Source organism: Gymnoscopelus braueri (assembly GCF_963280865.1).
Source record: "Gymnoscopelus braueri genome assembly, chromosome: 12".
NCBI classification, from domain to species: Eukaryota; Metazoa; Chordata; class Actinopteri; order Myctophiformes; family Myctophidae; genus Gymnoscopelus; species Gymnoscopelus braueri.
The window spans coordinates 41,916,293-41,937,174 of record NC_137614.1 but is presented as its reverse complement, the minus strand read 5'-3'; the positions used below and the strand labels follow the sequence as shown (position 1 = coordinate 41,937,174).

General features: G+C 41.2%; 1 protein-coding gene across 1 annotated transcript; it reads left to right on the top strand.

The window, feature by feature from the left end:
• Window positions 1–4,608: 4,608 nt before the first annotated feature.
• LOC308096588 (chitinase-3-like protein 1) lies at window positions 4,609–9,385 on the top strand (the record flags this gene model as incomplete). The annotated part of the gene is made up of 12 exons (XM_080444003.1): window positions 4,609–4,636; window positions 4,720–4,746; window positions 5,046–5,250; window positions 5,545–5,601; window positions 5,701–5,866; window positions 6,445–6,569; window positions 6,661–6,784; window positions 6,946–7,128; window positions 7,453–7,569; window positions 7,698–7,830; window positions 8,280–8,788; window positions 9,320–9,385. The coding sequence occupies exons 1-12, from the start codon at window positions 4,612–4,614 to the stop codon at window positions 9,383–9,385; spliced, it is 1,737 nt and encodes a 578-aa protein (XP_080300129.1). The 5' UTR covers window positions 4,609–4,611.
• Window positions 9,386–20,882: the final 11,497 nt, after the last annotated feature.

Below are 20,882 nucleotides of genomic sequence, written 5' to 3'. Positions count from 1 at the left end.
CCCTCTCTCTCTCTGTATCTTGTTCCGTCTGTGAACATCAAGTTGAATATCTAGTTTTGGATAGACAATGGTCTAATTGTACAGTACAAGTACTCAAGTACTGTACTTAAGTACACTTTTTAGGTATTTTTACTTTGCTGAAGTATTTCATTTAGACCAAGAAGTCTGTGCCCAATATATTACGGTCCCTTGCCTGCTTTTGGGTTTCGACCCACTGGTTGAGAAACAGTGCCGTAGAGCAAGGGTCTTCAATGTTTTTTTGTTTTGTTTTTGTTTGTTTTTTGGTGACCTTTTTCATCCCGCCGGGGAACTTGTTTTCAGCTTCACCCAGCTGAGTGCTGCCACAGAGCGCGGAGGAGGAAGCAGTTAAAATCAAATCAAACTGTATTTATGGATTACATTTACATACAACCAAAGATTGTCCAAAGTGCTGCACAGAAAGAAACAAAAATATGAAAAAAATGTTTTTGATTGATTGATTGACATTTTTATTAGGCAAAAGAATGTAAAACAACACAGTTACATTTATAATGCTTTTGTCTAAAAGGTCCGGCCAAAAAAGTCCTTGCGGACTTGTTTCCGTTGGGGTCCTTGAATTAATTTCATAGACATATATAGTAGCAACCAAACAGTTAAAAAATCAACATGAAAATACAGATAATACAGATTTGTTTGAGTTTTACATAAGTCGGCCTCCTGGTGGCGCTATAAAAGGCAGATGTGAAAAATGCAGGGCAAATGTTTCTCCTTGGCCTCTAGGGAGTGCATACAAAGTTTTACACAGATCGGTGCAGTTATACTGTATGATTTGCAACATTTTGTTCAAAACGGGCCACTCCTGCAAACTTTAAATGTCAATCTTAGCCAATCAGGATGGAATATGAAAAATTGAACAAATCCATTTGATCACATGACTATGGAGATCATGTCTTCGGATTTGCGTGAAATTTAGATAAAATCTGAAAGAGTAACATCATAAAATGTGTTTTATATAAGTCGGCCTTCTGGTGGCGCTAAAAAAGGCAGATGTGAAAAATGCAGGGAAAAGGTTTTTCCTTGGCCCCTAGGGAGTGCACATACAAAGTTTTACACATTGGTGCAGTTATAGGTAAAAACACTAATTGGCCTTTTATAGCGCCACCATGAGGCAGATTTAAAGTGGCATTTTTTCCTCGGCCTAGTGAGAATGTGCGTGCAAAATTTCACGGAAATTGCATGCTGTGTTCATGATTTAAGGCATTTTGTTCAAAACGGAGCACTCCTGCAAACTTATATGAAAAATATGAAATACCCGTTTCATTGAATGATTATAAAGATACTGTGTACCGATTCGCGTGACGTTTGGACAAAATCTGTAGGAGTACTGTCAAAAAAATTGTTTTGCAAAAAGCGGCCTCCTGGTGGCGCTATAACAGGCCCATGTGAAACATTTGGGGCAGAGGTTCTGAATTGGCATCCAGGGAGTGTGTGTGCACAGTTTCACTGCGATCAAGCCAACGGTGAACACATTCATTGCTGCATGAACACATTCATTAGACTCCATCTTGTTTAATATCACACACTTGCATAATGAAACCTACCAACTCCAATTCCAGGCAGCCATATTAATCTGCATAATTAATCTGCATATTAAAATGCATATGCATTCATATAATCAGTACCATGTGAGCAAGTGTGTGGATTCCAATGCAGCTTTTTATTTTTTAAAATATGTGTGTTATTGCACTGATGATTGCAACATCATCAGTGAATCAGATGGAGCTATGACTGTTCTTTTATCCTCCTTCAGTGAAGTTCATAGTACCAGCCTTCTCTTCTTTGTCTGCAGTGTGCTCTGCATATGGCAGGTATAATACTGTATGCCTCTTTGTTTCTTTGTTTCTTTGTTTGTTTCGGTGCCCACACACCACGTCAATGGGAAAGGTCCAAATCTTGCAATGGCAATACCTGTATTCTATTCATAGTGAAAATAGCCAATCTACAAGCTCACAATGTGTCGCAATGTGACGCGCTCTGACCTTGTTGGAGTTGTGATTGTGTTGGGAGCGTGGCTATTTTTGAAGATATGTGGGGGAAAGAGTTCAAAACACATTTTTACATTTTTGCCTACAATAACATGCCCAAATTAGGGATGCCAGGTTAAAAATGGTTAATTTACATATATATATATATATATATATATATATATATATATATATATATATATATATATATATATATATATATATATATATATATATATATATATATATATATTTGTTTTAAAGGTATATAATTTGCCCCTGTATTGGGAAATGCTGTTAGTCTCCACTGTGCAAAGTAAATAAAACATGTTGTTGTTGTATAGTTGTATATTACATTAATACTGTGTGGTTGTCACCCAGTGTGACACAGCTAGATTCAATGTTGCTTTATCTCTACAATAAAGTTGATGACAACCTATTGTAGGTCTATACTGTGAAGCATACTGTATAAAACATACCCAGGATACTTTTGTTTTGGTTATCTGCCTTCAATAACCCTAACAACTGTAGTCATGCTAAACAGTCACAGGACTGTTGTTATCAACTTGACCTGGGATCATCCAAATCTTCCCAATCTAGCCATGACGGTGTTGTATTGCAAACATGGACATATTCACTGGCAGCAGAGTGGCATAGTAATTCTATTAGACAAATACAAACAATTCAAACCCATAATCCAGCTAAAGGCAACACAGTTGCACACCAAATGCAGGAATGAGCAAAAACTGCAGACTGTTAATGCCTTGATAGTTCACCCCAAAAAAAACGTTTTCTATCTATTGGTCACCCCATGGAGACTTCAATTTGTGGATATTTATCTTTTTTTGGTCGCATTCCTAAGCCAATAATTTGATGACCTTAAGGCAGCGGTTAAGGAGACACAAAGGAGACTCTTTGTGTCTCCTACCGGAACCGTTGCCAGTCATCAAATTATTGGCTTAGGAATGTGACAAAAACTAAAAAATATCCATGAATTCAAGTCTCCATGGGGTGACTAATCGATTTTAAAAAAGCCCTTTTGGGTGTGAACTATCCCTTTAAGTTATTAAGTTGTACGAATATTTTCAATTTAATTTCAATTACTGTCTGTATATAGACCATATAAACTCTTACACAACAAATCTTGAAGGCATTTGCTCAAACGTAATGGCAAAAAAGTCATTGCTTGAGTATACCACGTGTGCTTTTGTCTGACTTAAAAGATGTGTAATATTTATGGTTAATGTTGTGCTGTCCACTTTTATGTGTGATTTACTGCCACCTTGAGGCCTTGTATGTGTATTGTATGTGGTATCTCCTTTAGCCAAATTGGTAATTTGTGACACCTGGTCAGGCTCACCAGGTGAGTTAATAAAGGATCAGTTTGTTTCTGATGAAGTTCAGTTCAAACCAGCACACTGTGTGTTGAGTGAACCCTTTGTATTAGGCCTTGGACAGGAAAAGCTGTAAGTTTGTGTTTAGTTGTTATAGATATGTCTCTTAAAGCTTATGTTTTTACGTTTGCTAAGATCTGTCTTAACATGTTTGTAAGTTCAATCTTTGAATGTAACTCGTACAGCTACTACAATATGTAGGGTGGCCATACGTCCTCTTTTACCCGGACATATCCTCTTTTGGGGGGCTGTCCGGCCTGTCTGGGGGGTTTTATAAAATCCTTCAAATGTCCAGGGTTTTGAGAGTTTGGGTGATATCCCCCCCACTTCAGGGACGAAGAAAAAAGAAAAAAACTCGAGCCGGAGGATTCTACGGGTGGAAAACGGAACGCTCGTCCTAAAACACACTGCCCCATTTTTTTTTGCAGGCCGAGGCCGCCGGATTAGACCGGGGGCGAGGGTGTTTTAGGACGACGGTTCTTCCATTTCAGACTCTGAATCAGACCCCATTGCGCTGCTCGCGCACCTGAAATGCGCGATGGAGACCCGCCAATGTTTCATGACTGATAGACATGAAAGAAGGCCCTTCACAGCTAATAGAGAATTTTTAATTTTAAGAATCTGTTCAGAATTGAATGAGTAAAATAGTTAAATAGCCTGAAGTGTCCTCTTTTGGGGAATTCAGAATATGATCACCCTACAATGTGCTCATTTTGCTTGTGTATATTTTTGGATTACAAAAATGTTTGTTTTATATTCTGTATTTTCAGTTTTACAAATTAAGTGACCACCAGTAAAGCGCTTAAACAAAGTTATTTGTTTATATCTAAGGAGCTTTATTGGGACCACTTGTTAGTTGTCTGCCAAGCCATACAGACTGTACCAAATGTATTATAAGGGCAGAACAGTTTTTTTAATCATTGAACTACAATGATTTACTGCCTTGTGCATGATTTGTTCTTTAGGCCTACTGTACTGTTGGAGTAGATTTTGCAACAGCTGTGTCAAACAGCTTGAAGTGATGTACTTTAATTTGTATTTGGTTACTCATTGTCATGAGTTCTTTGAAGAACATTTCCCATTTTTCCTCTTTTATATCACGTGGCTCTGTAGGCGGCAAAACATCTACTGTATAGAGTTTGTCTGTGACCTGGAGCTAATCTGAGCTAATATTGCAAACCACTGGACTGATCAGCAATTCTATTAAAAACACCATGAACAAGCTCATTCTGCTTGCAGGTACGCCATTTATACATTTAACAGACTGAATATTCTTAAAGTCTAACTCTAATCTCTGAATCTTTCTACCTTTTTTTTTGAAGGTCTGTGCATCAGCCTGGGCAGTTTAGGTGAGCCTACTACAGGTTATTAGATGATTAAATGGAATGTTTAAATACAATCTTTATTTTGATAACACTTACATCATTAAACTTCTACATCAACACAGATTTGTTGCACACACACATGCAAGCCATCCACGCACACACACGCACACACACCAAAGGACCACAATGGAAATTTGGCTTTTTAGTGTCTTATCCTTTTCCTTTTGAGATAATGTGTGCATCTGAATGTTGTTGCATTGTTCAATATATGTCAATCAACCATTCGATCAAACAAACTTGTCACACGCGTTTCACTGTTCCAGGCTCTTCGTCCATGCTGGGCTGTTACTTCACCAACTGGGCCCAATATAGATCTGGACAAGGGAAGTTTTTACCTGCTAACATCGATCCCAACCTCTGCACTCACCTGTTCTATGCCTTTGCTCAGATTAATTTATTCAATGAGCTGGTCACCTTTCAATGGAATGACGAGACACTCTACAGGTCTTTTAATGGACTTAAAGATAGGTTTGTCCTTTCCTCCACAATAATTAATTCGAGCAGTTAAACAATTGAATTAATTGTCCTATTTCACTTGTTTTTTTAAATGATAACTATGCTCACAATGCTTGAGACGTTGACGATCAATTTGAAAAATGTATCCTATTAAAACCTATGTCATGCCCAAAATGTGGGCATGACAAAGAGAGGTTGGTCCTTTCCCCCACCATAATGGGGAACATTTCAGTCATTATAAATTGCTATGGAAGATAACATTGCTGCTAAACTGTGCTGCTAAACTGTGCTTGTATCTTCTCATAGGAATCCTGATCTTAAAACACTGTTGTCGGTTGGTGGATGGAGTTTTGGCTCCGAAAAGTGAGATACTTGATGTACTCCACATAAAATCTGGGTTTAAAATGTGTTCGATACACCCTCTTGACAACCTTATCTATCCTTTGTATTTTTATGTTCCAGATTCAGCAGCATGGTGTCAACCCCAGGCAATAGAAAAGTATTTATTCAATCCTCCATCACTCTGCTGAGAGAATATGGTTTTGATGGTCTAGACCTGGACTGGGAATATCCAGGAGCACGAGGCAGCCCAGCGGGGGACAAACAGAAGTTCACCTCGTTATGCAAGGTCAGATCCACAGTTCTCTTCAACCACCATCAGGAACATACAAATGTCTTGTGTTTACTGTGTAAAGACTATTAACACAATCGGTTAGTGTCAATATTTGTTTTGTCCCTTTTTTGTAGCGTCCCTATTCTTGGCATGTCATCATAACATTTGGCAAAAATAGGCGAACATTCGCAGAAAACAGCCCATCTACAAGCTCGTAACGTGTTGTATTATGACACGTTGTGAACTTGTAGATCTGTTATTTTCTGAGAACTAGTTTGGTGTAGATGGAAAACAGGAGGGGGACAGACCCCTGGGGACCAAGTATATATGGTTAAACTGATGTTAAAAACATAAAACAAAGTATGGTAAATGACATCTTGGAATTGTTTACTTTGAAATGTGTACAGTATGCAGCTGTAAAAAACAGTGCTTTTCATTCACATTTTGGTGAAGTTGTAAATGCTGTCATTAAATAAAGATGCATCGCTAAATCGAACATTTAATGACTAGATTTATTTTCTGTCTAAGGGATTAATCGTTTCACTAGTCTTGTTTAATTTATAACGCAGTGTGTGTGTGTGCACAACCTTTAGGAACTGCGACAGGCCTATGAGACAGAGGGAGCAGCCACTGGTCGCCCCAGACTAATGCTTACTGCTGGAGTGGCAGCATGGAAAAGCACCATCGACGCTGGTTATGAAATAGCAGAGATTTCTAAGTATGTAATGAGAGTTAAAAAGATTCAATGTTTGTAGACGTTTGATGGCTAAGTCTGGATGTGGGTGAACTCACGTCTCCCATTTCTTCAGGTACCTGGACATGATCAACGTGATGACATATGACTTTCATGGCTCCTGGGAGCACGTCACAGGCCATAACAGTCCTTTGCACAAGGGGTCCCAAGACACTGGAGACAACGTTTACTTCAATACAGTGAGAATTCATCTTTGCTTGTGTTTCTATTCATCTATATGAGCCGTAGTCCGGAAACAGCTGATCTACCAGCTGACAAGGCGCTGCATCATTACACATTGTGAGCTTGTAGCTCGTCAATGTTTTCCTCCTTTCCACGCAACTCTTTTTCTCCCCTGAAGGACTTTGCCATGAAGTATTGGCGTGATCAGGGAGCGCCTGTGGAGAAGCTCAACTTGGGGGTTGCAGCCTATGGGCGAACGTTTCACCTCTCCTCTGAATCCACCGGTGTTGGGGCTCCCGTCAGTGGCCCTGCTGCTGCCGGAAACTTCACCAGAGAGAATGGCTTCTGGTCCTACTATGAGGTAAAGAATTGCATGAATAACGCAACCGGTAAACTACTGTTATTAGATGCAGTCAAACGGCACTTTGAACGCAAGGAACACTGATGCAGGTGTTGTCTTTGTGTTGTACATGCAACGCAAAGAGGCTGTAAACATGCATGCGACACAGACGGGCTGTTTACATACATGCAAAATAATCAGGCTCTTGATATACATGCGATGAGAGACAAACAAGCTGTCGGCATATATGTGACACATACTGTAGTTTGGCCAGTTTTGAAGCCCCCCACTGTTTGTGCTGTGTTATAATGTATTGATCATAATTTATATCTGGATATTTCTCAGATTTGCGGATTTCTTCAAGGGGCCTCTATCCAGTGGATTGACGATCAGAAAGTCCCATATGCTTTCAAAGAAAATGAATGGGTTGGATTTGACAACGAGGACAGCATTGAGACCAAGGTGATCGTCTGTTTCTATATTTTGTGGTGCAACAATTCCTTTACAGATCAGATTCATTCCTTCATGCCAATTGCAATTCCTTGTGAGTAGATGTGATGCGTCTTCTTTTTTGTTCCTCGCTTCCTCAGGTCCGCTACATAAAAGACAACATGTTTGGGGGAGCGTTCGTATGGACTCTGGACCTTGATGACTTTGCAGGACAGTTCTGCGGCCAGGGCAACTATTCTCTCATCACTCACCTGAGATCTCTTCTGAAATCCGGTACTGTAATTAACTAAACATCAAACAATGTCATTTTATATAATAAAAATACACCTTATTTTTGAAGTGTAACAATTATAATGAACAGTTAAAACTTCACGTTCTTACTGAACTGATATTTTAACTTAACCACCTAAACCTTACTTCCTTGACTGGGGTCTCCCAGGGGTTTGTACTTGGCCTCCGCCTTCCACCCCCCCCCCCCCCCCCCCACCCTCAACACCAAATCTCTTTGTTGAAAATAGTGGATCTACAAACTCACTGCGCAACATGTTTTGAGCTTGTAGACCTGCTATTTTTGCTAAATGTTTGCCTAATGTTCGCATATTTTGACATGCCTAGAATAGGGACGCTAGGGTTTATGTGGTTAAAATGTATATCTCAAGTTTTGTTTTTCCCATTCGTTGCACTTGAATGTATAGAATATTTGAAATATTATTCCTCCATAGATCTCCCTCCCCCTCCACATACAACTCCAGAGACGCCATCTCCAACCAAAGGGCGCGCTGACACCACTACAACCACCAAAAAAGCACCTACAACCACCAAAAAAGCACCGACAACTCCAAAGACGCCATCTCCAACCAAAGGGCGCGCTGACACCACTACACCTACAACCACCAAAAAAGCAACTACAACCACCAAAAAAGCAACTACAACCACCAAAAAAGCACTTACAACTCCAAAGACCCCATCTCCAACCAAAGGGCGCGCTGACACCACTACACCTACAACCACCAAAAAAGCAACTACAACCACCAAAAAAGCACCTACAACCACCAAAAAAGCACCTACAACTCCAAAGACGCCATCTCCAACCAAACGGCATGCTGACACCACTACAGCACCTGGTGCTTCCTTCTGTGCAGGCAGGGCTGATGGGCAGTATGTCAAGCCTGATGCCCCAGGGTCTTTTTACAACTGTGGACATGGCATGACACACATCCAAGACTGTCCTGTAGGTTTAGTTTTTCGAGACAGTTGTAAGTGTTGTGACTGGCCTTAAAAGGGAATGCATGTTAGAGCTATTCCTTGAGATCTTTGCAACATTTTATGCATTACTAAATAAATAAATAAACTTTACTTGTTTTGCATGTTTTATTCAGAGTGTGCCTGTAAAAATGTAATATATAGCCACAAAGTGGGGATTCTGTGAGTGTTGCCTTTTGACCATTTCTAACACCTGCAGGCTACACCTGCTGTAACTAACAGGTGTTATGATGACTGGACTGATGCTCATTGATTTACAGCCAAATCTGTGCTGGGTTACGCCCCCTTCTGGCAACACTGTCACCCCTAAAAAGTGCTGTGCTCTTGACAGCCTGTTGTGTTCCTTGCTTTTTAAAGTTCTGCTTGAACTCTCTGTAGCGCTACTGCATAATCTCTGCATTTGAGGGGCTTCCTGCTTATGTTTTTCCAAAACATTTTGGAGACATATTAAACAGCTTAATTGTCCCCCTCTCACCTGTACATATTTGATAAGCTCCAGATTCGGGGACTGAGCTTGGCCATCAGGTTTATGGGGAAGATGGTCTCCTCAGTGGGGATACAGTGAAGAGATATATGGGCCTGGGGAGGACAGTGTAGATCTGTCAAAACCTACAGTGTCTACTGGGTGTTTAGGCTGGGTGGGGTGGAGGAGTGTGGAAGCCTGGAAGGGATGGGGTTTACCTTGCTTGGAGCTTTTTAACAGCCAGAGAGGAAAGGTGAACAACCCATGATGCCTGGCCTCCATTCTCTATTATCCGAGTGTAACCAGGCCATAAGGGGCCATGTCCCTGCTGCTATCCGGCAGACAAGCATTGCTTTCCGCATGCACTTAATGCTCTGTTTTTAGACCCGTCTCTATAAACAGCTTTGAGGCAAATGGCCCGCCCCCCTATAAAATATTTGGGGAGTGCACGCCCACAATTCAACGTCAGAGAGAGCGAGAGAACTGCATTTCAAGGCCAGACACTGACATAGACAGACGCAGGTCAGGCAGAGATGCGAACAGCCTTTTTGCATGTAGTTGAAGGCAAGGGGGCGGGGTGGCGGGTGGGGAGAGAGCCTGGCGACGCGAGCTATGTTAGTGCACTGAGTGGCAGTTGTTAGAGTTAGGACGTCACATTCTAATACAGCCCGAATACCCAATGTCAGCACCTATGTCAGGCCTCAGTGGCGCACCTCGCTAATCATTAGAGTTTAAATCCACTTCCACTGGGAGTCTGGGTTAGACTCCCGCTTGCCACAATACTTTTTCAAACAACCGCAGACTACTTTTTTCGCCGATGAAGTGTAGTTTTGGACCATGACGGAGGCGCGCCGTGCCCTGTGCTTCATACTGTAACGCCGTTATGTTTCGCTGCAAGACATATCTCCCGCGGACAAAAGCTCAGTAGGGCCGACAGCACGTCTGTCAGTTCACATTCAGAGGGACTGGACATGGTTGCGATGCGAGATGGTCGTCCAGTTAAACAGTCTGACATAGTTTAACTATAACAATTGTCCTTTGAAAGGAATAATCACTTTGATCTATTAAAGATTTCTTGTCTTATTAATCATTCATTCACAGCAGCAGTACTGAAAATGATGGCATTTTCGGCTAATAGGCCTGTTTTGCAGAAACAAGAAATACTTAATGAATCAAAGTCAGTGCTGATATTTTTTCAAAAGGTAATAATTCTGCCACAACCGTGCAATCAATGCACATAGCCTACTGTTAAATACTCCCATGATGAATGCCTGCTGCTCTGTTTTTGAATGTTGATTTAATGAAGTGCCTAATATAACAGAATTTGTCTATATATATTTTGATTATTACTATCAGCTACATCCATCTTGCAACATTGACCAAAAATGTGACGAGGAAAGGACTGGGCTATGTTTTGCCAAGACTGTATTTAATTTGATACTGAAAGCTACGAGCCTAGTCAAACAATGTATAACACCGATATAGAAAATATACATGGTTGATGAAACATCATTTGTAATTATTGGAATTTTTTGGGGGGTTTCTTTGAATGTCATACCAATTGCATGTTTTTTCTTTGTGTTAAGGCCTTGTTATGCATAGAGTTTTATTTAGATTTGATAGAGTGATATTGTGCTGTGCTGGTTTTGTAGAATGTACATCGACTGATCCAACGCTTATAATGTGACTTTGGTAAATGAATCATCGTTTCATGTCAATATGGATACATGTGTAATTGTCATTAGCTGTAGTGCTATTAGGCTGTACTTTCCAATGCATGTCTAGAAAAAAATTGTGTGTTGTGTATTTGATAAACAATAAAATATTTACAATGTATCTGTTGTCAGTGTTTAGATTAATACGATGATTATTAATGAACAGGTATATTAAATTAACCACAATATAGTCAGACTTTCTTTGCTCCTCCATTAACGCTGCACCAAATTAGACTATAGACTGGACCATATAGGCTGTAGCTTTTATACTCCGTTGGTCACGATGTCACGGGTTCGTGTCAATATGTTCCGACGGGTTGATGTTCCGACCACCGGATGCAACACATGGAAAAAAGGAAGAAAGAAAAAGCATTCTCTCTCTCTCTCTCTCTCTCTCTCCCCCTCTCTCTCTCTCGCTCTCTCCTCTCTGGGGTCCACGGCCAAATACATATAATTTGTGGGGTTCCTGACATGAAGGTCCCCCCCCCCCTTCTCTGAGTGGAACAACTACCGTAACAGTGGAATTTTACACGTGCGTAATTACGCACGTAAGTGCATGTTGTAACATAATAATACACAACGTGTACTGTACATATATAGCTAACTTTAGCCTAATATTCTTGGGGGACTTCTTAGCGTTGTGAGCTTGTAGATTGGCTCTTTTTGGCAAAGAGCTTGACAGATATAGATAGTAGATAGATAGACAGACAGACAGACAGACAGATCTACAAGCCAATCTACAAGCTCCATCGCCTCGCAGCGTGAGGCGTTGTGAGCTTGTAGATCAGCTATTTTTGGCAAAGAGCTTGACAGAGATAGATAGATAGATAGATTTTAATATAATTTATTATTTCTTAAATTATTATTTATTCACCTTGGAGGGGACGTGTGGCGAGCGGGGTTGCGCATTTGTGTGTGTGTTACGGCCACGGACCTTTGACAGACAGACAGACAGACAGACAGACCCAGGCCGTCAGAGCACACTCACTCACACCAAAAATTGCCGATCTACAAGCTCACTCGCAGCGAGGTGTTGTGAGCTTATAGATAGGCTATTTTTTGGCAAAGAGCTTGACAGATATAGACAGACAGACAGACAGACAGACAGACAGACAGATCGATCTACAAGCTCCATCGCCTCGCAGCGTGAGGCGTTGTGAGCTTGTAGATCGGCTATTTTTAGCAAAGAGCTATCGGTGAAGGGAAAAAAATCCCTCCCATCCCACTACCCACTACATGCCTGACCTCGCAAAAAAAAAAAAAACTCCCACAGACGTACAGGGACTGACCTGCTTCACACTGTCACCCGTCTACACATGACATCTTATGTCATACTTCCTTGTTTTACTGTGGGCATGAGGGTTGGTGGCAGTGGCGTAACGGAGGGGCAGCAAGTGCTGCGGTGCGGGGGGGCCACCAGCAGGCGGGGCCCCGCCTGCGCTGATACAAATATTTTTACATTAAAAAAAAAGAAAAAAGTTGATTTATATTGGTCAAATAGAACCGAATTAGACCCGAATTAGACCGAATTAGACCCAAATTAGACCCGAAATTTTTCGCGCGCGTGCGCTTCGCACGTGAAACTCCCGCGGGGAGGCCCCGCGATTCTGCGTTACGCCACTGGTTGGTGGTCTGTATTCCGTGCTTTTGACTGTTTATCTTGCATCATGTTTGTATGCTGAAGTGACGGACAAGTTAACTACAGAGAATAAATCATTTTTGTTGGTCAAAGGACTCCACGGACACGTTTTTGGACATCAGTTTGTATTGAGCACACGTCTGAACTTTAATCCCTGGCCGTCTGCAACCAGTAGTGCCAGAAGTATAGGACTTTGATACTACACTGCCTTTAGCTAGATTTTGGGTTTGAATTGTTCGTAGGTGTCTAATAGAATAGTTTACTCTTCATTTGGAAAGATGCCACTCTGCTGCCAGTGAATATGTCTATGTTTGCAATTCAACACCGTCATGGCTAGATTGGGAAATTCTGGGTTGATCCCAAGTTGATAACAACAGTCATGTGACTGCTTCCAATGCAGATTTTTATTTTTAAAATATGTGTGTTATTGCACTGATGATTGCAACATCATCAGTGAATCAGATGGAGCTATGACTGTTCTTTTATCCTCCTTCAGTGAAGTTCATAGTACCATGCTTCTCTTCTTTGTCTGCAGTGTGCTCTGCATATGGCAGGTATAATACTGTATGCCTCTTTGTTTCTTTGTTTCTTTGTTTGTTTCGGTGCCCACACACCACGTCAATGGGAAAGGTCCAAATCTCGCAATGGCAATACCTGTATTCTATTCATAGTGGAATATAGCCAATCGACAAGCTCACAATGTGTCGCAATGTGACGCGCTCTGACCTTGTTGGAGTTGTGATTGTGTTGGGAGCGTGGCTATTTTTGAAGATATGTGGGGGAAAGAGTTCAAAACATTTTTTTTCATTTTTGCCTACAATAACATGCCCAAATTAGGGATGCCAGGTTAAAAATGTTTAATTTACATATATATATATATATATATATATATATATATATATATTTTTTTTTTAAAGGTATATAATTTGCCCCTGTATTGGGAAATGCTGTTAGTCTCCACTGTGCAAACCTGATAAATAAAACATGTTGTTGTATAGTTGCATATTACATTAATACTGTGTGGTTGTCACCCAGTGTGACACAGCTAGATTCAATGTTGCTTTATCTCTACAATAAAGTTGATGACAACCTATTGTAGGTCTATACTGTGAAGCATACTGTATAAAACATACCCAGGATAATTTTGTTTTGGTTATCTGCCTTCAATAACCCTAACAACTGTAGTCATGCTAAACAGTCACAGGACTGTTGTTATCAACTTGGCCTGGGATCATCCAGAACGTCCCAATCTAGCCATGACGGTGTTGTATTGCAAACATGGACATATTCACTGGCAGCAGAGTGGCATAGTAATTCTATTAGACAAATACAAACAATTCAAACCCATAATCCAGCTAAAGGCAACACAGTTGCACACCAAATGCAGGAATGAGCAAAAACTGCAGACTGTTAATGCCTTGATAGTTCACCCCAAAAAAAAAATGTCTATCTATTGGTCACCCCATGGAGACTTCAATTTGTGGATATTTATCTTTTTTTGGTCGCATTCCTAAGCCAATAATTTGATGACCTTAAGGCAGCGGTTAAGGAGACACAAAGGAGACTCTTTGTGTCTCCTACCGGAACCGTTGCCAGTCATCAAATTATTGGCTTAGGAATGTGACAAAAACTAAAAAATATCCATGAATTCAAGTCTCCATGGGGTGACTAATCGATTTTAAAAAAGCCCTTTTGGGTGTGAACTATCCCTTTAAGTTAAGTTAAGTTGTACGAATATTTTCAATTTAATTTCAATTACTGTCTGTATATAGACCGTATAAACTCTTACACAACAAATCTTGAAGGGATTTGCTCAAACGTAATGGCAACAAAGTCATTGCTTGAGTACACCACGTGTGCTTTTGTCTGACTTGAAAGATGTGTAATATTTATGGTTATTGTTGTGCTGTCCACTTTTATGTGTGATTTACTGCCACCTTGAGGCCTTGTATGTGTATTGTATGTGGTATCTCCCTTAGCCAAATTGGTAATTTGTGACACCTGGTCAGGCTCACCAGGTGAGTTAATAAAGGATCTGTTTGTTTCTGATGAAGTTCAGTTCAAACCAGCACACTGTGTGTTGAGTGAACCCTTTGTATTAGGCCTTGGACAGGATAAGTCTCTAAGTTTGTGTTTATTTGTTATAGATATGGCTCTTAAAGCTTATGTTTTTACGTTTGCTAAGATCTGTCCTAACATGTTTGTAAGTTCAATCTTTGAATGTAACTCGTACAGCTACTACAATAGGCTATGTGCTCATTTTGCTTGTGTATATTTTTAGATTACACAAATGTTTGTTTTATATTTTCTGTATTTTCAGTTTTACAAATTAAAGGGATACTTCACTTTCACATAAAATAAACATTAAAAAAATATATATATAAAAAAATGAAAGAAGTTATGGCAAAATAAAGGCCCCCTCACACATTAGTAGGACACTCTAATGCGTGAGGGGGCCATGAATTTTCCATTACTTTTTTCATTTATTTTTAATATATTTTTTAAATGTTTATTTTATGTGAAAGTGAAGTATCCCTTTAAGTGACCACCAGTAAAGAGCTTAAACAAAGTTATTTGTTTATATCTAAGGAGCTTTATTGGGACCACTTGTTAGTTGTCTGCCAAGCCATACAGACTGTACCAAATGTATTATAAGGGCAGAACAGTTATGTAATTTTTTTTTAATCATTGAACTACAATGATTTACTGCCTTGTGCATTATTTGTTCTTTAGGCCTACTGTACTGTTGGAGTAGAGTTTGCAACGGCTGTGTCAAACCGCTTGAAGTGATGTATTTTAATTTGTATTTGGTTACTCATTGTCATGAGTTCTTTGAAGAACATTTCCCATTTTTCCTCTTTTATATCACGTGGCTCTGTAGGCGGCAAAACATCTATTGTATAGAGTTTGTCTGTGACCTGGAGCTAATCTGAGCTAATATTGCAAACCACTGGACTGATCAGCAATTCGATTAAAAACACCATGAACAAGCTCATTCTGCTTGCAGGTAAGCTATTTATACATTTAACAGACTGAATATTCTTAAAGTCTAACTCAATCTCTGAATCTTTCTACCTTTTTTTTGAAGGTCTGTGCATCAGCCTGGGCAGTTTAGGTGAGCCTACTACAGGTTATTAGATGATTAAATGGAATGTTTAAATACAATCTTTATTTTGATAACACTTACATCATTAAACTTCTACATCGACACAGATTTGTTGCACGCACACATGCAAGCCATCCACGCACACACACCAAAGGTCCACAATGGAAATTTGGCTTTTTAGTGTCTTATCCTTTTCCTTTTGAGATAATGTGTGCATCTGAATGTTGTTGCATTGTTCTATATAGATGTTAATCAACCATTCGATCAAACAAACTTGTAACATGCGTTTCACTGTTTCAGGCTCTTCGTCCATGCTGGGCTGTTACTTCAGCAACTGGGCCCAATTTAGATCTGGACAAGGGAAGTTTTTACCTGCTAACATCGATCCCAACCTCTGTACTCACCTGTTCTATGCCTTTGCTCGGATTAATTTATTCAATGAGCTGGTCACCTTTCAATGGAATGACGAGACACTCTACAGGTCTTTTAATGGACTTAAAGATAGGTTTGTCCTTTCCTCCACAATAATTAATTCGAGCAGTTAAACAATTGAATTAATTGTCCTATTTCACTTTTATTTCAAATGATAACAATGCTCACTCACAATGCTTGAGACGTTGACGATCAATTTGAAAAATGTATCCTATAAAAACCTATGTCATGCCCAAAATGTGGGCATGACAAAGATAGGTTGGTCCTTTCTCCCCCCATAATGGGGAACATTTCAGTCATTATAAATTGCTATGGTAGATAACCATTGCTGCTAAACTGTGCTTGTAAACTGTGCTTGTAAACTGTGCTTGTATCTTCTCATAGGAATCCTGATCTTAAAACACTGTTGGCGGTTGGTGGATGGAGTTTTGGCTCCAAAAAGTGAGATACTTGATGTGCTCCACATAAAATCTGTGTTTAAAATGTGTTCGATACGCCCTCTTGACAACCTTATCTATCCTATGTATTTATGTTCCAGATTCAGCCAAATGGTGTCAACCCCAGGCAATAGAAAAATGTTTATCCAATCCTCCATCACTCTGCTGAGAGAATATGGTTTTGATGGTCTAGACCTGGTCTGGGAATATCCAGGAGTACGAGGCAGCCCAGCGGGGGACAAACAGAAGTTCACCTCGTTATGCAAGGTCAGATTCACAGTTCTCTTCACCCACCATCAGGAACATACAAATGTCTTGTGTTTACTGTGTAAAGACAATTGACACAATCGGTTAGTGTCAATATTTGTTGTACCTTTTTTGTAGCGTCCCTATTCTTGGCATGTCATCATAACATTCGGCAAAAATAGGCGAACATTCGCAGGAAACAGCCCATCTACAAGCTCCTAACGTGTTGTATTATGATGCGTTGTGAACTTGTAGATCTGTTATTTTCCGTGAACTAGATTTGGTGTAGATGGAAAACGGGAGGGGGCCAGACCCCTGGGGACCAAGTATATATGGTTTAAGTGGTTAAACCATAAACTGATTAAAAACATGAAAAATAAAGTATGGTAAATGACGTCTTGGAATTGTTTACTTTGAAATATGTATGCAGCTGTAAAAAACAGAGCTCTTCATTGTAGATAAATCATTCACATTTTGGTGAAGTTGTAAATACAACCTTTTAGGAACTGCGACAGGCCTATGAGACAGAGGGAGCAGCCACTGGTCGCCCCAGACTAATGCTTACTGCTGGAGTGGCAGCATGGAAAAGAACCATCGACGCTAGTTATGAAATAGCAGAGATTTCTAAGTATGTAATGAAAGTTAAAAAGATTCAATGTTGGTAGACTTTTGATGGCCAAGTCTGGATGTGGGTTAACTCACGTCTCCCATTTCTTCAGGTACCTGGACATGATCAACGTGATGACATATGACTTTCATGGCTCCTGGGAGCACGTCACAGGCCATAACAGTCCTTTGTACAAGGGGTCCCAAGACACTGGAGGCTACGTTTACTTCAATACAGTGAGAATTAATCTTTGCTTGTTTCTATTCATCTATTTGAGCCGTAGTCCGGAAACAGCTGATCTACCAGCTGACAAGGCGCTGCATCACGACACATTGTGAGCTTGTAGATCGTCAATGTTTTCCTCCTTTTCACGCAACTCTTTTGCTCCCCTGAAGGACTTTGCCATGAAGTATTGGCGTGATCAGGGAGCGCCTGTGGAGAAGCTCAACTTGGGGGTTGCAGCCTATGGGCGAACATTTCACCTCTCCTCTGAATCCACTGGTGTTGGGGCTCCCGTCAGTGGCCCTGCTGCTCGCGGGCCCTTCACCAGAGAGAATGGCTTCTGGTCCTACTATGAGGTAAAGAATTGCATGAATAACACAACCGGTAAACTCCTGTTATTAGATGCATTCAAACGGCACCTTGAACGTAAGGAACACTGATGCAGGTGTTGTCTTTGTGTTGTACATGCAACACAAAGAGGCTGTAAACATGCATGCGACACAGACGGGCTGTTTACATGTATGCAAAACAATCAGGCTCTTGATATACATGCGATGCGACGCAAACAAGCTGTCGACATATATGTGACGCATACTGTAGTTTGGCCAGTTTGGAAGCCCCCCACTGTTTGTGTGTTATAATGTATTGATCATAATTTATATCTGGATATTCCTCAGATTTGCGCATTTCTTCGAGGGGCCTCTATCCAGTGGATTGACGATCAGAAAGTCCCATACGCTTTCAAAGAAAATGAATGGGTTGGATTTGACAACGAGGACAGCATTGAGACCAAGGTGATCGTCTGTTTCTATATATTTGTGGTGCAACAATACCTTTACAAATCAGATTCCTTCCTCAGGTCCGCTACATAAAAGACAACATGTTTGGGGGAGCGTTCGTATGGACTCTGGACCTTGATGACTTTGCAGGACAGTTCTGCGGCCAGGGCAACTATCCTCTCATCACTCACCTGAGCTCTCTTCTCAATTCTACTACTGGTACTGTAACAACTAAACATCAAACATTGTCATTTTATATAATAAAAATACACTTTATTTGTGAAGTGTAATAATTATAATGAACAGTTAGAACTTCACGTTTTGACTGAACTGATATATACTGATATTTTAACATAACCACCTAAACCTTACTTCCCTGACTGGGGTCTCCCAGGGGTTTGTACTTGGCCTCCGCCCCCCCCCCCCCTCAACACCAAATCTTTGTTGAAAATAGTGGATCTACAAACTCACTACGCAACATGTTTTGAGCTTGTAGACCTGCTATTTTCGCTCAATGTTTGCCTAATGTTCGCATATTTTGACATGCCTAGAATAGGGACGCTAGGGTTTATGTGGCTAAAATGTATATCTCAAGTTTTGTTTTGCCCATTCGTTAAAATTGAATGTATAGAATATTTGAAATATTATTCCTCCATAGATCTCCCTCCCCCTCCACATACAACTCCAGAGACGCCATCTCCGACCAAAGGGCGCGCTGACACCACTACACCTACAACCACCAAAAAAGCAACTACAACCACCAAAAAAGCACCTACAACTCCAAAGACACCATCTCCGACCAAAGGGCATGCTGATACAACTACAACCACCAAAAAAGCACCTACAACTCCAAAGACACCATCTCCGACCAAAGGGCATGCTGATACAACTACAACCACCAAAAAAGCACCTACAACTCCAAAGACTCCATCTCCGACCAAAGGGCATGCTGATACAACTACAACCACCAAAAAAGCACCTACAACTCCAAAGACGCCATCTCCGACCAAAGGGCACGCTGACACCACTACACCTACAACCACCAAAAAAGCACCTACAACTCCAAAGACGCCATCTCCGACCGAAGGGCATGCTGACACCACTACAACTCCAACCACCAAAAAAGCACCTACAACTCCAAAGACGCCATCTCCGACCAAAGGGCACGCTGACACCACTACACCTACAACCACCAAAAAAGCACCTACAACTCCAAAGACGCCATCTCCGACCAAAGGGCATGCTGACACCACTACAACTCCAACCACCAAAAAAGCACCTACAACTCCAAAGACGCCATCTCCGACCAAAGGGCATGCTGACACCACTACAACTCCAACCACCAAAAAAGCACCTACAACTCCAAAGACGCCATCTCCGACCAAAGGGCACGCTGACACCACTACACCTACAACCACCAAAAAAGCACCTACAACCACCAAAAAAGCACCTACAACTCCAAAGACGCCATCTCCGACCGAAGGGCATGCTGACACCACTACAACTCCAACCACCAAAAAAGCACCTACAACTCCAAAGACGCCATCTCCGACCAAAGGGCACGCTGACACCACTACACCTACAACCACCAAAAAAGCACCTACAACTCCAAAGACGCCATCTCCGACCAAAGGGCATGCTGACACCACTACAACTCCAACCACCAAAAAAGCACCTACAACTCCAAAGACGCCATCTCCGACCAAAGGGCATGCTGACACCACTACACCTACAACCACCAAAAAAGCACCTACAACTCCAAAGACGCCATCTCCGACCAAAGGGCACGCTGACACCACTACACCTACAACCACCAAAAAAGCACCTACAACTCCAAAGACGCCATCTCCGACCAAAGGGCATGCTGATACAACTACACCTACAACCACCAAAAAAGCACCTACAACTCCAAAGACGCCATCTCCGACCAAAGGGCACGCTGACACCACTACACCTACAACCACCAAAAAAGCACCTACAACTCCAAAGACGCCATCTCCGACCAAAGGGCACGCTGACACCACTACACCTACAACCACCAAAAAAGCACCTACAACTCCAAAGACGCCATCTCCGACCAAAGGGCACGCTGACACCACTACACCTACAACCACCAAAAAAGCACCTACAACTCCAAAGACGCCATCTCCGACCAAAGGGCACGCTGACACCACTACACCTACAACCACCAAAAAAGCACCTACAACTCCAAAGACGCCATCTCCGACCAAAGGGCATGCTGACACCACTACAACTCCAACCACCAAAAAAGCACCTACAACTCCAAAGACGCCATCTCCGACCAAAGGGCACGCTGACACCACTACACCTACAACCACCAAAAAAGCACCTACAACTCCAAAGACGCCATCTCTGACCAAAGGGCACGCTGACACCACTACACCAACAACTACCA